Genomic DNA, 15,448 nt, shown 5'->3' with positions numbered 1-15,448 from the left:
GCTCGGGCCCGGTGCTTCCCGGGGAACCTGCCGGAGGGGACACGATCCGCCTGAGGTCAGCCCGCCCCGCCCACTGCCTCGCCCACCTCCCCGCCCCCGGGAAGCTGGCCAATAGGAAGATGCAGAGCTGGCGACGTCATGGGTCACCAGCAGACTTCACCCGGCCCTAAGGCCCCTCCTCCCACCGCCTCTGAGGCTCCGGGCGCCACCTGGCGTCCTCTGCAGTGAGCAGGTGAAGGTGCAGAGACGTGCTGGACCCCGAGCTGGAGTTGAGGGCCCAGGAGTGCAGGGGGGAAAGGCGGAAATCAGCCGGCTGAGGATGTGGAGGGGTGCAGGAGGGTGGTGGGGGCCACCTTGGGATGCAGAAATGCCCGAAGCAGGGAGTCGAGATTACTGAATGGCAACATCAATAATCAAGATAATTTTTTTTGGTACAGCACATTGAACTCAGAGCCTTTGCACAGAGCTACATCCCCAAACCCTTTTTATTTTTCCATTTTGAGACAGTGTTATAAGACATTAAATCGCCCAGGCTGGGAATGAATTAGCAATCCTCCTGCCTCGGCCTGCTGGAGCACAGGGGTGACAGGAGGTACCTCCAAATGTGAGCATTTCTACACACCCTTGGCCATGCAGGCCTGGCCTGTGAATCGCCTCTGGGTGAGGGGCTCTTGGCCTCGCCATGTTCACCCTCAGCTGTGAACATACACCCCGTGCACAATGGGTGTTGGACACTATCCCTGGCCTCCACCGTCAGGTGCCACTGGGCAGACTCACGGCTTCCAGTCACCGGGGCTCCACTAACCCAGGGAAAGAGTCTCCACCCCATGGCACTCATGCCCCAGGCCCTCGCCCCAGCCACCTGCTCACCTGTGTCTCCACGGGCCCTGGGAGCCTGAGAAGGGCGTCCTGGGTGCCTGGCAGTGCCACTGGAAAGAGTGGGTGCTACAGTGGGCGTCCCTCTGGCTGGGCCCCTGCCCAAAGGCCTGTCACCATCCTGGTCTCCTGCAGGGGCACAAGGAAGAGGCTGAGTCTCACCGTCCCATCCGCCCCCTGGAGAGACATGAGCAAATGGCGCCCTGGCTCTGGCGGCTCCCCCAGCCTGTGATCTAGCTGTCAGTCCAGCTGCTCCCGGCTTCCCAATCCATACACCAGTAAGACCAGCTCATAAAATAAGCTTATGCCAGGCATGGCGGCACCTGTGGTTCCAGCACTCAGCAGGCTGAGGCAGGAGGATCACCTTGAGTTTGAGGCCAGCCTGAACTAACAGCAAGGCCCTGTCTCAAAAACAAAACAAAACAACAAAAGTTATTTATTATTTCAACTACCTGAAACCCCTGACTGTACCGCCCCCCCCTTTTTTTTGGTACCGGGGATTGAACTTGGGTCCATATGCTTTCAAGGCAGGTAGCAGAACCACGGAGCTAAATCGCCAGCCCATATTCTTCTCTTTTCCCCAGGAAAGAAAATTCCGTTTTATCTTTACTAGTGAACAGCCCGCAACAATCCTGTAATGCTATTTTTCTTGAATTTTTGGGGGCTGAATACACTTGGGTTGTCTCTATAGTACAACTTCATATAACATCTAAACTTATTCTACCTGGGTGCATATCCACCATTTTACTTAGGGAGACTTGAAAAAGAATTCACCCTTCTAGCTTTGTTGATCGACGAGCTTATTTTTTGTTTTTCGTTTTTTCTTTTTGGTTTTGTTTTGTGCAGTTTTGTTTTTATTTTTGTTTTGGTACCAGGGCTTGAACTCAGGACCTTGCACTTACAAGGCAGGCAACAGCACACTGAGCTAAATCCCTGGCTCCTTGACAAGATTATTTTAACAAGAGCTTCCTGGAGCTATTCATTCACATCTTGTATAGTTCACAGCCTGAAAATATGTAATTCAGTAGTTTTTAGTATATTTAAAAGGTTGTATGACATTTTCCACCCCCAGCACCACAAAAGAAAGAAAAAAAAAAAAAGGAAAAGGAAATTCTCATCTGCTCAACAGAAACTTCATGCCTGTGACCCTGTGACCCTGGTCCTTCTTTCTCACAGGGATCAAACCAACAGCCCTGCGGCCTGGTCCCCAACACTGACCTGGAGGACCCCTCCCCTTCCTGTCCTCAGCCCCCTCACCAAGTGCCTGTCAGCGCCTGGGAGGGTGGCCGTGGCATCCCACAGGAAGGCACGCTCCTTAGGATAATCCTTAAGCCATTAGTGTGCCAGCAATTAAAAAAGAAAAAAACATAGGAAAAGAGTTAGGGAAAGAAGCCTATTAGCAGTGAGTCACTGAAGGTTTCTTTCCAAGGTGCTGGGTTTCAGAAGGGCTCCATTAAGAGCATAACTTGAAACCGCTTCCCGTTAAAATGTCACCCCACTAACTGCATTCAGAACCCACTCTAAGAGCCTGCCATACACTAAAGGCCTATCCATGTCCTTGATTTGATTTTCTTTTTCTCTTTGGTACCAGGGATTGAACTCTGGTCTTTGCACTTGCGAGGCAAGTGGCTGCACCACTGAGCTAAATTCCCACCCTGATTTTCTTTTTTTCAGTACTGGGGATTGAATCCAGGGCCTTCACACTGACATCGCCAGCCCATATTCTTCTCTTTTCCCCAGGAAAGAAAATTCCGTTTTATCTTTACTAGTGAACAGCCCGCAACAATCCTGTAATGCTATTTTTCTTGAATTTTTGGGGGCTGAATACACTTGGGTTGTCTCTATAGTACAACTTCATATAACATCTAAACTTATTCTACCTGGGTGCATATCCACCATTTTACTTAGGGAGACTTGAAAAAGAATTCACCCTTCTAGCTTTGTTGATCGACGAGCTTATTTTTTGTTTTTCGTTTTTTCTTTTTGGTTTTGTTTTGTGCAGTTTTGTTTTTATTTTTGTTTTGGTACCAGGGCTTGAACTCAGGACCTTGCACTTACAAGGCAGGCAACAGCACACTGAGCTAAATCCCTGGCTCCTTGACAAGATTATTTTAACAAGAGCTTCCTGGAGCTATTCATTCACATCTTGTATAGTTCACAGCCTGAAAATATGTAATTCAGTAGTTTTTAGTATATTTAAAAGGTTGTATGACATTTTCCACCCCCAGCACCACAAAAAAAAAAAAAAAAAAAAAAGGAAAAGGAAATTCTCATCTGCTCAACAGAAACTTCATGCCTGTGACCCTGTGACCCTGGTCCTTCTTTCTCACAGGAATCAAACCAACAGCCCTGCGGCCTGGTCCCCAACACTGACCTGGAGGACCCCTCCCCTTCCTGTCCTCAGCCCCCTCACCAAGTGCCTGTCAGCGCCTGGGAGGGTGGCCGTGGCATCCCACAGGAAGGCACGCTCCTTAGGATAATCCTTAAGCCATTAGTGTGCCAGCAATTAAAAAAGAAAAAAACATAGGAAAAGAGTTAGGGAAAGAAGCCTATTAGCAGTGAGTCACTGAAGGTTTCTTTCCAAGGTGCTGGGTTTCAGAAGGGCTCCATTAAGAGCATAACTTGAAACCGCTTCCCGTTAAAATGTCACCCCACTAACTGCATTCAGAACCCACTCTAAGAGCCTGCCATACACTAAAGGCCTATCCATGTCCTTGATTTGATTTTCTTTTTCTCTTTGGTACCAGGGATTGAACTCTGGTCTTTGCACTTGCGAGGCAAGTGGCTGCACCACTGAGCTAAATTCCCACCCTGATTTTCTTTTTTTCAGTACTGGGGATTGAATCCAGGGCCTTCACACTGACCTACCTGATTATCCCTTTTTTACTTTTTATTTTGAGACAGGGCTTTGCTAAGTCCAGAAGTTGTCCTGGCTCTGTCCTAGCCCTGGCTCCCTCACCTGTGCTGTGGGCCTCATCTGTCATCTGTGGCCCAGGCCACCGTGCGCAGTAAGCTCTCTGAGCTGAGGATGTGTGACTCCAGCGCAGTGCTTCTCACTCCTCAGCAACCCCTCTGTGAGCACGCACCCCGTGATGCATCGGCACACCCGCGCATGGACACAGGTTCCCGCTGGTGCTTTGTTGTCATAAATACAGCTCTAAGCCGGGAAGGTAGTGCAGGCTTGTCATCCCATCACCCTGGGAGGCTGAGGCAGGAGGGTCACAAGCTGGAGGCCCATCTGGGTGACTTAGTCATTCTCTGACACACTGTCTCAAAGTAAAACCCAAAGGGCTGGGCACATAGCTCAGAGTGGAGGCCCTGGGTTCAGTCCCCAGGACCAAAAATAAAGGAAAATAGCAGCAGTGAGCTCCCTGCGCCACACTGCAGGCTGGGAGGCAGAATCTCTCCACAGCTAGCAGTAGGGCTGCCACAGCACTGATTCTAGGCAGGGTGCTGCTCCCGACTTAGCCCATCCTTCCTTGGTGAGCTTGGATTCATCCTTGTTTGGTAGTGTTTGTTTTTTTGAGACAGGGTCTTGCTATGTATCCCAGCCTGGCCTTGAACTCGCAGCAATCCTCCTGCCTCAGCCTCCTGAGTGCTGGGACTACAGACCTGAACCACCACACGTGGTTCATTATCCTTTAGGATTTGGCTCTGGGTGGTCTCCCCTCTCCATCCCCCTGGACTTCTCAGGGCTGATCCTGTGCTTCCCAGTCTCCCTCTGGAGTCCAGCGCTAAGCTCTGCCTCTCGCAGTTCTTCCCTCCCCATGCCTGTTTCCTCCTCTGTCCATGCGTGGGAAGGAAGGGAATTAAGTCACGTGACCTGAGCAGAACAGGTGACACCAGGCCTTTGCTCACGCTGCTTGCTCTGTAAGGAACACACAAGAGCACTCTACAAACCTTTGCTGTAATAATTGTGATCTGACTTCTAACTGAACCTCGCATTTAATCTCAGACCTCCACAGCAGTAACCTCAGCGATTCTCACAGTCTCCACCTCCTGCTTCCTCTCCCTGCAGCCGGGCCCACAGCTCCGAACCTGGCCTTGCACAGTCGCTGCCTCCGGAGGTCTCCACACTATCCCTGTGGCTCTGCCCACGATGCTCTGACACTGTGGCCCCATCCCCACCTTCCTCTCCTCACCGCCTGCCTAAGCCCCTGCTGAGTGACACAGCATGGTCAGCATCAGTTCAACGCCTAGAGCAGGACTCGAGGACGCTGCGCTCCTACCTTTGCAAGCGCTCTTTACTGTGCAGAACTCACTTCAGCCAGTGATCTGTGGGGCCTGCTCCCACTCCTCCTCCCGACCACATCGTCTCCCAAGTGTCAATCACCCCTCTCTGCCCTGCCTCGGTCTTCGCTGTGTCCCAGTGGTGACAGCCACGCAGTGGGCACTGGCCTGAGCTCATGTGGCCTCCAGGTGCAATGCTCTGGGAGGTCTCACAAAATGTTTTGAAGAATTGGAAAGTGAAAATGCAACCTTCTTAGGCCTCCAGTGTCTCCCTTGTGCACTCTCTGGGCCCAGGCTGCTGTCACTCCCCCGCTCATTCCTTCAGTCAACAAACAAGTGACAATCTTGCTGGGGTTTAAGCACTCTCCTAGGCACACAGAATGGCATCTGTGAGACCTTAGGTGACCAGAGCGACCTTGCAGGTACGACCACATGTCCAGGCCTGGAGATGCAGACAGCACTCTGGTTCTCCAAGTGGCCCAAACTGATCATATACAAGGGATGACCAAAAAACAGAGTGAATCCCAAATTCTTAAATTTTATTACGGCAAAAGACACACTGCCGCGAATCCCCTCAAAATGTTTCCCCTCCCTTCAAACACACTTATCCCTTCATTCTGGCCACTTTCTGCAGCAGCTGGCCAAGTCCTCATAAGGTGCGATACAAAATATGGTGAATGCAGCTGCCAAGCACCCTGCAAATGAAAGCCAGCTTGTAAAAACATGACTCTGCGTCCTCATCCACCTTGTACAACAGATCTGGCACTGTGATTCCTGGCTCTTCCCCAATGTCACACTCACCACAAAAGGGAAACGTTTTGACTCGATTCAGAACACTGAGGCAGCCGGGACAGTGCAACCAAGGACATTCAGGAAAGAGGATCTCAGATCTGCTGCAGAAAGCGGTGAGGATGGGACGAGTGCGTTGGGAGTGGGGAGAGGATTGTGACGGGAATTCACAGCAATGTATCTTTTACTATATTTTTAAAATACAGGGCTAGGGATTTAGCTCAGTGGTTCCGCCACCTGCCTCGCAAGTGCAAGGACCCAAGTTCAATTCCCAGTACCAAAAAGAAAGAAAATAAAAAATTTCAAGTTACACTGTATTTTTTGATCACCTCATAAATCCTTCTGCTCTCCTCTGCTACTGAAGTCCTACCACTGTTCCAGAGGTTTTCCTTGTTTTCTCAACAGTAAATTACCAGTCCATCCCAGACCCTGCAGCTCTTGCTCATTTTCATGAACTAACTCCAACAACCAGCGCTTTGCCGTGTGCTAAGTGATTGCACACACATTTTGCTGTTGAACAGGGACCTGCAGCCTCCCAGCCTGACCCTGACTCCAGGATCCACCCAGACATACCCTTTCCGACCACACAAACAAGGTGCACGAGTGTGCAAAACAGATCCACGCCACGGCTGCTGAGTCACAGGTAACTTCCCTGTGCTCACTTGTCCTCCCCACCAGACACACGATGGTAGCGAGAGGACTCATGTCACCGCGTCGCCAGAATGACACCTGTCTGCAGTAAGCGAGCTCCCCTTGAGTCTTCCCAACCGTGGAGCAGAGGTCTTTTCCGGAGGAAAAAACAGGGCTCTAAGAGGTGAAGTCTTTTTTTTTTTTTTCTACTGAAGATATAAATTCATGCCTGACATTTCTCCCTCTGCCTCGCCTCAGCATTCATTTTTTACTGTTTTAGACAGGCAGGGTCTCACTAAGTTACTGAAGTTGCCCAGGCTGGGCCAGAACTTGTAATCCTTCTGTCTCAGCTTCCCAGAGTGCCGGGATTTCAGGCAAGCCCCAGCAGCCTGGCTTCGCACCTCCTTCCAAGTCTTCCTGTTACTAAGGCTGTATGGTGCACTCGGCTGTCTCACACCGTCTCACCACGAGGGGGAGCCATGGGTTAAGGGAGGCAGCGCTAGGTCTCTAAGAGCCAAGACTCCGGAGCCTGACTCGGCCTGATTCCCTTCCCCGAGACACCGCACTGCTTGCTCCCTCCTTCACCCAGGTGGCAAGGCTGACTCCAGTTACCTCCTGTGTGCCTCTTCCCGCTTCGTACCACGGGAATGAGCAAACTGGCTGATTGGGAGGCGCAGTCCCCCACCTGTGACGTCAAGAGGCGCAAGGCAGAGAACCGCCTGTCCGCCCTTATGCGCATGCGTGCTGAGCGCCAGAAAAGGGCGGGAAAGGGCACACTCCGCTAGATCCTGTGGGGACACAGGGCGGGCCTCTCAGGAGCTACAGGCAGAGGGGCACAGGGCCACAGGGCCAAACCAGGGCAAGAAGAGAGTGAAGCGGAGGTAAATAAGGACTGAAGAGACTGTGAGGCACAGAGATGGAGGGACAGATGCACAGGGTAGGGGAGAGAGGAAAATGGCGGCGACGGAGACTGAACAGGAAGGGGAGAGACAGAAAAGGAATAAGAAAGACATGGGTGAGAGGCCTGGAGTGGGAAGTAGGGATAAGGAGGGTGAGAAAGCGAAAGAAAAATGAGAAAACACGGGAAAGATGAAAGAAACAGCGGGGACACCGTGAGAACTGCCAGCAAGAGGAAACCGTGAGAAAGAAAAAGGAACTGACTGAAAACTGCCATGAGAAACAGAAAGGATGACATAGGAATTGAAAGAGGAAGAAACAGGAAAAAGTGAAGGTAGAGTGACCCCACCAGGGAGGAAATGAGCAAGAATGAGAGAGGAGAAGAGGTAGGGAACATGAGGGAGACTTAGGGAGGTGGCAGGTAAAAGTGCAGACATGACGTGGGAGGTGAGGCAGGGTTAGTGGCGAAATGGAAGGCAACAGGTGGCAGGAAACAGGCCACTAGGCATAGGGCAATGAAGCTATAGCCCTGAGACCAGCCGTGCCAGGCAGGCCCAGGATGAGCAGCAGACAGACACCACACTCTAGGTGTTCCCCCAGATTGGCACCATTTCCTGAGCTTTGAGAAGAGGTCTGGTTTTGCCTCCTGTGGGGGAGCAGGGGTGGGGACAATGATGATGGCCCTGGGTTGAGGGGGTCTGAAGGATTCCCACCCCCACTGAAGCTCTGGATCAATGGGCCTAGGCTAGTGTGGTAGAGCCACTTCCCAGTGGCCTTAGTGGCTTATGAGGAATGTGGGCTGTTCTGATTTCTCAAAGAAACATGGTACCTCCTCTAGGCCAGAAGATGGCCACCCCTGAGCCCAAGGTGGAAGGCTCTTGGGTTCTCTAGAGCCCAGGACAGCCTGCCTGGGGTCATGGTAGATTGTGCCAGCTCACTTAGAATGGCTTTTCTGGAAACTGCAGGGAGAAGAATGGAGGTTTATGGGGCCCTGTGGCCACCCTGTGAAACCCCTCACCTGTGACCGAAAGGCTCCATGTTGCTGGGGAGGAGATCCCTGGGTGCCTGGTTGTGCCCCATGGAAGAGCATGTCCAGGCCCTGGTGCCATGGTGGCCCCTTTGGCCAAGTCTTCTCCCAAAGTGGGGTCCCAGGTCCAGGGGGGATAATCATCATCATCTGTGTAGCCTTGGGAGAAATGGGTGGGGGTTGACCAAGTCCCCTGCCTCAGAGGTCCTTGCTACTATTTTTTGCCTTCTAGAGCCACTGGAGCAGCTCCCTGATGCCCCCACCCCAACTCCTGTAGATGCACCCAGTGCAGTCCCTTGGCTCAGCCCAACTCCATCCCATGGTTCCCTCCCCAGCCATCCCCTGATACCAGTGCAGGTAAGCCCCACGTCTTCCTCGTGGTCACAGTTGTGCTTCCCCCAACCCCCTGAGGGGCAGTCGCTCAGCGAAGTCTCACTTCCCTTACAGCCCATGTCATCCAACCAGATGGGCCCAATCCCAGGGCCATAGTGGGTTTTGCCCACTCGGGGCCGGACCTTTCCACAACCCAGTTCCCAGCAGACCACAGTGGCATCCCGCAGGTCCCAGCTGTCATCACAGACTGTCCCCCAGCGTCCAGCATGCCACACTTCTAGCCGGCCAGCACACCTGTTGGGCCCGTCGGCCAGACGAACCCGGAAGAGGCCTGGGGGTGGAAGGCCCTCAGGTCAGGAGGCTCAGGCAACCTCCCCTGTGTGCCCGTTGCTTTTCCTCCTACTCACCTGGTTCCTCAAGGATGCTGGCCGTTGGGGAGAAGGCTGGGGTCTCTGCAGATGGTGCCAGGGAAGCCTGATGGATTTTCTCGATGGTGGACTCAGATGTCACTTCTTGAGGGCCTTGAGGGGACAGCATTGTCATGGTCGTTGAGGGCCATTCCCAGGAGGCTTGAGGAGTCAGCCTGGAGATGGTGTGTGAGATCCTTCTGTGGGGAGCCTCCGTGAGCAGCCTTTTTGGTAACTCAGAGGTTTGTTTTGAGGAAGCCTCAGTGGTCAGGGTTGTGGTCTGTGAGGTTATTTCTGGGGGGCTCTGGGTCCCCAGATCCCTGGAGTGTTTAGTAGTTGGCATCCTGGGTGGCTGAGCAGTTGGTCTCTTTGCATTTTTGGTCACCCACTTCTTAGTACTCTTGGGGGTTTTCCGTGGAGCCTTAGTGGTTGTTTTCTCAGGAACACTGGAGGTCAGACTTGCAGAGGGCTTGGTGGGCAGCTCTCCTGGGAGCCAAGCATCCCGATCTCTACCCAGCCCAGGGAGCCAACTCCAGCTGAAGGGGTCTGAAATGGTGTCCAAGCCAGGGGTCCCTGGGAGGTCAGTAGAGAAGAAAAAGAAGAGTGAGACACCACAATGATAAGATCTGTCCAGGCCCCTGGACAATCACCAAATTCTAGCCAATCACCAAATTCCAATTCATTCATAGGACAAAAATTTATTGAGCACCTCTTATATGCCATGCATTGTGTTGGAGCCTCGGGAGACCATGGTGAGCCAAAGCCAATACCACGCCCACCTTCTTGGCACTTACCATCTAGAAGCTGTCCCCTCCTCTCCACCTCCTCAGCCTTTGTTTTGATTCTAGGACCCCACACTCCATGCCTGTTGATGAATCTCCCTATCTCCATGTCCATCTTTACTGACCACCAGAGTGGTTCCATGTCTGACAGGCCACTCCCTGTCCTCAGACCCTTCTGTAGTTCCCCATGGCCCTCAGGAAGAGGGAGAAAGGACAAAGGCTGTAGCATCAAGTAGAGTTAAACTGTATCCTTTGAGTCACCACTGTTCATTCTAGATCTTTCTGATCAGCATGTATACAACCAAGGATCTACCATGCCTGAAAAAAGTTTGGCCCCTCGCCCTAGCTGCTGGGCCTTGGAATGACTTGCCCAGTAAGAGCCTCTGCATGCCTGGAGGGCTTGGGCCATGCTCCATAGTTCCTGCTAACAACATGATTTATGGGCAGCCATGGAAGTGGTCAACCACATCTACAAGACCACACACCTAAAAAACTTGACCTACCAAGGCTTCGGGCACATCCCTGCTTGGCAAGACATCACGCATGTTGTCGCACGTTGTTGCTGGGAGAATTTAGCACAATCTGCATGACTGCTGGGAGGGGACACCTGACGCTCACACCTGCTGGTTCCTGAGCCCTGCAGACTTGTCCCTGTGGCTGATTTTAACCGGAGTCTTTTCACCAGAATAAACCAGATCCCTCCCTGAGTCTAACAGTCTCTCTGGTCCTTCCAGCAAAGAACTGAACCCAAGGGATCTTGGAGACCCCTGAACTATATATAATGTATCACACAGGCTTGCAAATGTATGCTTGTGCGAACATTCCCTCCAGAAGCCATGGACTTCTCAAAGACCAGGACCATGCCCATCCATTCTTGGGACCCTGCACCCTGAATGGTGTCTAGCCACAGAGAACAGGCCTCTGTGAATGGGGGCAGGGGTGCATGCAGTGCTGCAGTTGGCTTTAGGTTCTCTCTGTCTCCCAGGGACTCTATGTCCACCTCTTTGTGGGAGACTCCTTTGATTCCTGGAAGGAGGAAGAGGAAGAAGCTTCCCTGACAATCTGGTGGGAGACTTAGCTTTGCCACTTAGTTACTGTGCAACTTTGGGCAAATTACTCAACTTCTCTGTGCCTCAGTCTCTTCATTAATAAAATGGGCAAAACATTATCAACCTAGATTTATGAAGTTTGAATGTGGTCACATGTGGAAAAATACCCAGCATAGGGCTAGGGTTTAGGCACCAACATTCCCATCTTTGAGCCAGTGTTCTTTTCTACTCCCTCTCCTGGGAAGCCCTCCTAGAATTAGCAGTTGGCAAGGGCATCCTTACCAGTGCACTTGACCCCAACATCCTCATTGTGAGCGCAGTTGTGCTTCCCCCATGGAGCAGCAGGGCAGTCAGCCAGCGAAGCCTCTGTCCCCACACAGCCTACATCATCCAGCCAAATGGGGCCCGCACCCCAGCCAAAGCGGCCCGCAGCAGGGTCTGGCTGCCGAGGCCCCCCGCAGCCCAGCTCCCGGCAGACCACGGCAGAGTCCCGCATGTCCCAGCTGTCATCACACACCGTCCCCCAGCGCCCATCATGCCAGACCTCTAGCCGGCCTGAGCACCGGCTGGGCCCGGCCACCAGGCGCAGCTGAGGAGACCCTGAGGTAGAAGAGATGCAAAGAATTAGAGATGCGGTGCACTGAAGCCTTGGAAACCATGAGCCAAAACAAATCTTTCCTCCTTAAAAAAAAAAGAACTGGAGACGGGGTCGTGCAGCCATCTAGCTGTTCATCCATCTTTCCCTCCATCTTCTTCCTATACATCCATTCATCCGTCTAGGCTTTCCTGCCTTCATCCATCCTTCCTGCCTGCCAAGCAGCAGGGATTTGTTGAGGTCTTTTCTTGCCCTCTCTATGCTGGCCACAAGGGATAGAGTCAGGCCCAGGTGGGTGGTTCCTCAGAAAGCCAAACAGAATTACCATATGGTCCAGAAATTCCACTACTAGGGATATACCCAAAATAAATTGAAAGCAGGCATTCAAATATATATTTGCATGCAAATATTCTCAGAAGCGCTATTCACAATAACTCAAAGATAGCCTAAATGTCTCCCCATGTATGAATAGTAAGCAAAAAGTGGTCATCTTGGCAGTGATTTCATAGATAAGGCCCCACAAGCACAGGCAATGGAAATAAAAATGAACAAGACTACAGCAAACTAAAACACTCCTGCTCATCGAGGGAAACAATCCAGAGAGTGAAAGGGCAACCACAGAAAGGAGAAAATATCCACACAACGTAAATCTCTTAAGGGCTTTATCTCTAAAATCTGTAAGGAATTTCTACAACTCAATAGTTTTGTTTAGTTTTGCTGTTTTGTACTGGGGTTCGAACTCAGGCCCTTGTGCTTGTGAGGCAGGCAGTGGAACCACTGAGCCAAATCCCCGGCCCCCAGTAGTTATTTTTTTTTTAGGTAACCTTATTTAAACTGGGCTAAACGGGCTGGGAGATTTAGCTCAGTGGTGCCAGTGCCTGCCTTGCAAGCACAAGGTCCCGAGTTCAATTCCCAGTACCAAAAAAAAAAAACCCAAAATAAACTGGGCTAAGGACTTGAACATATTTCATTAAAGCCGATATATAAAGTGCCAACAGATATATGAACAACTGTCACTGCCTTGAGGGAATCAGACATTACCTCACACCTGTTAGTATTCTCACAAGAGACAAGTGTCCCTGAGAAGTGGAGAAATAAGAACCTTTGTACACTTTGGTGGGAATGCAAAATGGTGGAGCTGCTATGGAAAACAGTACGAAGGCACCTTCAAAAATTAAAAATTGAACAGCCATATGATCCAGCTACCCCCCTCTGAAAATATATCCCAAAGAGCATTAGGATCTTAAAAAAACATCAGCACCCCTATGTATAGCACTACTCATAATAGCTTGAATATCCATCCACTAAGGGATGGATAAAGAAAATGTGGTGTGCATATACACATGCAACAGAACACATTTCAGCTTTTTTTTGAGAGAGGGTCTGGCTATGTAGCCCAGGCTGGCCTCAAACTCAAGGCAATCCTCCCGCCTCAGCCTCCCAATTGCTGGGACTACAGGCATGAACCACCATGCCCAGCTATAATTCAGTCTTTAAAAGGAAGGAAATGCTGTCATTTGTGAGAACATGGATGAACCTCAAGGACATTATGCAAAGAGAAATAAACCAATCACAAAAAGACAAGTACAGTACTATGTAATTCCATTTATATGAGGTCCTTTCTTTAGTGGCTGAATTCGCAGAGAGGAAGGGATGGTAGCTGTGTGTGTCGGCGCATCCTTGTAATCCCAGCACTAGGGAGGCTGGGCTACATGGTGAGGCCCTGTCTTGAAAAAGGAAAAAAGGGGAAAAGTAGAATGGTGAATGTGGTTTGTTGCTGATCAAACTGTCACTATGGGATGCCTGACTGTACTGTACTACAATCCGAATAGGATACATTTGGGCTCTGGAATGGATCGCCTCTGCCTGGCTCTTGCATTTCAGCTGTGCCACCTCTTCTGTACCATGGAGACCCATGTGAGGTGGCCGCAAGCATCGCCCGGGTTACAGTGCGGCAGGCCGCAGGAGCCAGCAGGTCTGAGACCTGTTGGCTATTGTTACTCAAAAAAAGGAAAAGAGGCCTCCAGCAATGATGGCCATGGTGCAAGGAAGTCCCACTTGTGTCCCGCCTTCCCCAAGCCCGTGGGAAGCCCTGTTAGTCATGCCTTAGGGTTTTCTCACTGGGTGACTCACACGTGGGCCTGGCTGACTCCGAAGGCACTGCTGTCCCCAAGAGTGCACCTTTCCGAGCACATCACCCAGCCCAGAGCCCGTGCCAGCCACCTCCTCACTGGGCTGTCATACTCAGGACCGCTGTTCACCTGCCTTTGTCACCCCAGGGCCAGATTCTAGACACCCAGGGACAGCCTGGCACCACGGAGCCCTACCCGCATGCCCCTTTCTCCTGGGAACTGCGAGTACCACACTCCTCAGTTGCCAATGTCTCCTGCTCTGACCTTGCCAGGCCTGAGCATTGGTAAGCTACATTTGAAAACAACAGCCATCATGACCTCGCCCTTTCAAGATCTGTGTGAAGGAGGCCGTTTACCCTCACTTGCTAAAGGAGCAGACTGGGTATGGTGGTGCATTCAGGAGGCTAAGGCAAGAGGAACCCTGGAAGTTCAAGGCCAGCCTGAACTACATAGCAAGACCCTGACTCAAAAAAAAAAATTTAAAAAGTCAGGGATATAGCTTAGTGGTGCCCTGCTTGCCTGGTAAGTGCAAAGTCCTGAGTTTGATCCACTATACGAAAAGAAAAAATAAACAGAGAACCAGAAAGCCTCCCTGGCAAAAAGACTAAGAGAATTCATGAGCAGAGCTGTTATTTGGAGCTGGCCCAAGGAACTTGTGACAGTTCTATGGCTGCACTGTGGGGCACAGGAAGCCAGCCCAGCACCCTTCTCTCCAGGCCCAGTTATAGAACATGGCCCTTGTTCAAACAAGATTATGGATTTTAGGATAGAGTCTGACAGCAAGAAAACAAACCTGGGTCCTTCTGAGATAGGAGCCCCACTCCTCTTGCTCACCTGCATCTGGCCCAGGCTCCCAAGGGGCAGTCGGAGAGGCTGCTAGAGCCTGGCTTGCTGCGCTGGACAGGGGTCCGGGTGCTGCTGCCCCAGAGGGTGCTGCTGTCCCGGAGGGTGCTGAGCTGTTGATGTCCACCTCAGGGGCCGTAGGCGGCACGTAGCCGAGGGGCATGCCTGGGTGGGAAGAAGCGATTACAGCCCCACTCCTTTTGCCCAGCCTCCTCTGCTTCCCACAGCCCGATGGGAAGAGGAGGCTGGGGTGGAGCGAAGCAGTAGGGAAAGCAGAGGTGAAAGAGAGAAGGGGGCATGACCCCATGAGAGAGGGCAAGAGGGCTGCGACAGCGCCGAGGCCAGGCTGCCCGCCTGCCGCCTGGGCCGGCCGTTCTCTGGGCTGTGATGGCACCCTACACACGGTCACGTGCTGAGCAGTGTCCTTGGCCTCTACCATCCCCAGCTGTGACCCGAGGGCCCCGAGGGGGCGAAACTGCCCCACTTGAGGATAACTGGTGTGGGAGGAGGTTCCGGAGAGACAGGGTAAGACGGGAAGCCCGGAAGCCCAAGCAGAGTGCAGGCGGAGTAGGGACAACTCTGCCCCCAATCTCGTCCCTCCATTCCAGGTGCCACCACACACCCCCCGCCCCCGACTTCCATCCAGAGCCCTCACCGTCACACACAGCCCCAGCATCCTCACGGTGGTGACAGTCGTGCTGGCCCCAGGGCCGCGCAGGACAGAACCGTAAGGCTGTCTCATTTCCCCGACACCGAAGATCATCCAGGATGATGGGGCCGAACCCCTCCCCAAAGAAGGCTCCCCCTGGAGCGGCCAGCGCTCCCCCGCAGCCCAGCTCCCTGCAGGCCACTGCGGCG

The 15,448-nt window shown here is 52.1% G+C and overlaps 1 protein-coding gene across 1 annotated transcript in view; it reads right to left on the bottom strand.

The window, feature by feature from the left end:
- Nucleotides 1-15,448, bottom strand: part of Ssc5d (scavenger receptor cysteine rich family member with 5 domains) — a 19,190-nt gene that overhangs the window by 1,215 nt on the left and 2,527 nt on the right. Inside the window, 10 exon segments of the mRNA XM_033766046.1 lie at nt 3-27; nt 871-1,005; nt 7,138-7,306; nt 8,031-8,068; nt 8,441-8,608; nt 8,799-9,113; nt 9,190-9,762; nt 11,303-11,620; nt 14,582-14,755; nt 15,246-15,448. The exon segment at nt 15,246-15,448 is cut by the window's right edge and continues 54 nt beyond it. Of these exon segments, the coding sequence (XP_033621937.1) occupies nt 3-27; nt 871-1,005; nt 7,138-7,306; nt 8,031-8,068; nt 8,441-8,608; nt 8,799-9,113; nt 9,190-9,762; nt 11,303-11,620; nt 14,582-14,755; nt 15,246-15,448 (2,118 nt within the window).

Source organism: Fukomys damarensis, unplaced genomic scaffold (genome assembly GCF_012274545.1).
Source record: "Fukomys damarensis isolate Sample0158 unplaced genomic scaffold, DMR_v1.0_HiC HiC_scaffold_19, whole genome shotgun sequence".
NCBI classification, from domain to species: domain Eukaryota; kingdom Metazoa; phylum Chordata; class Mammalia; order Rodentia; family Bathyergidae; genus Fukomys; species Fukomys damarensis.
Note: the sequence above shows the minus strand (reverse complement) of the source record. Positions and strands in the feature narration are given on the sequence as shown.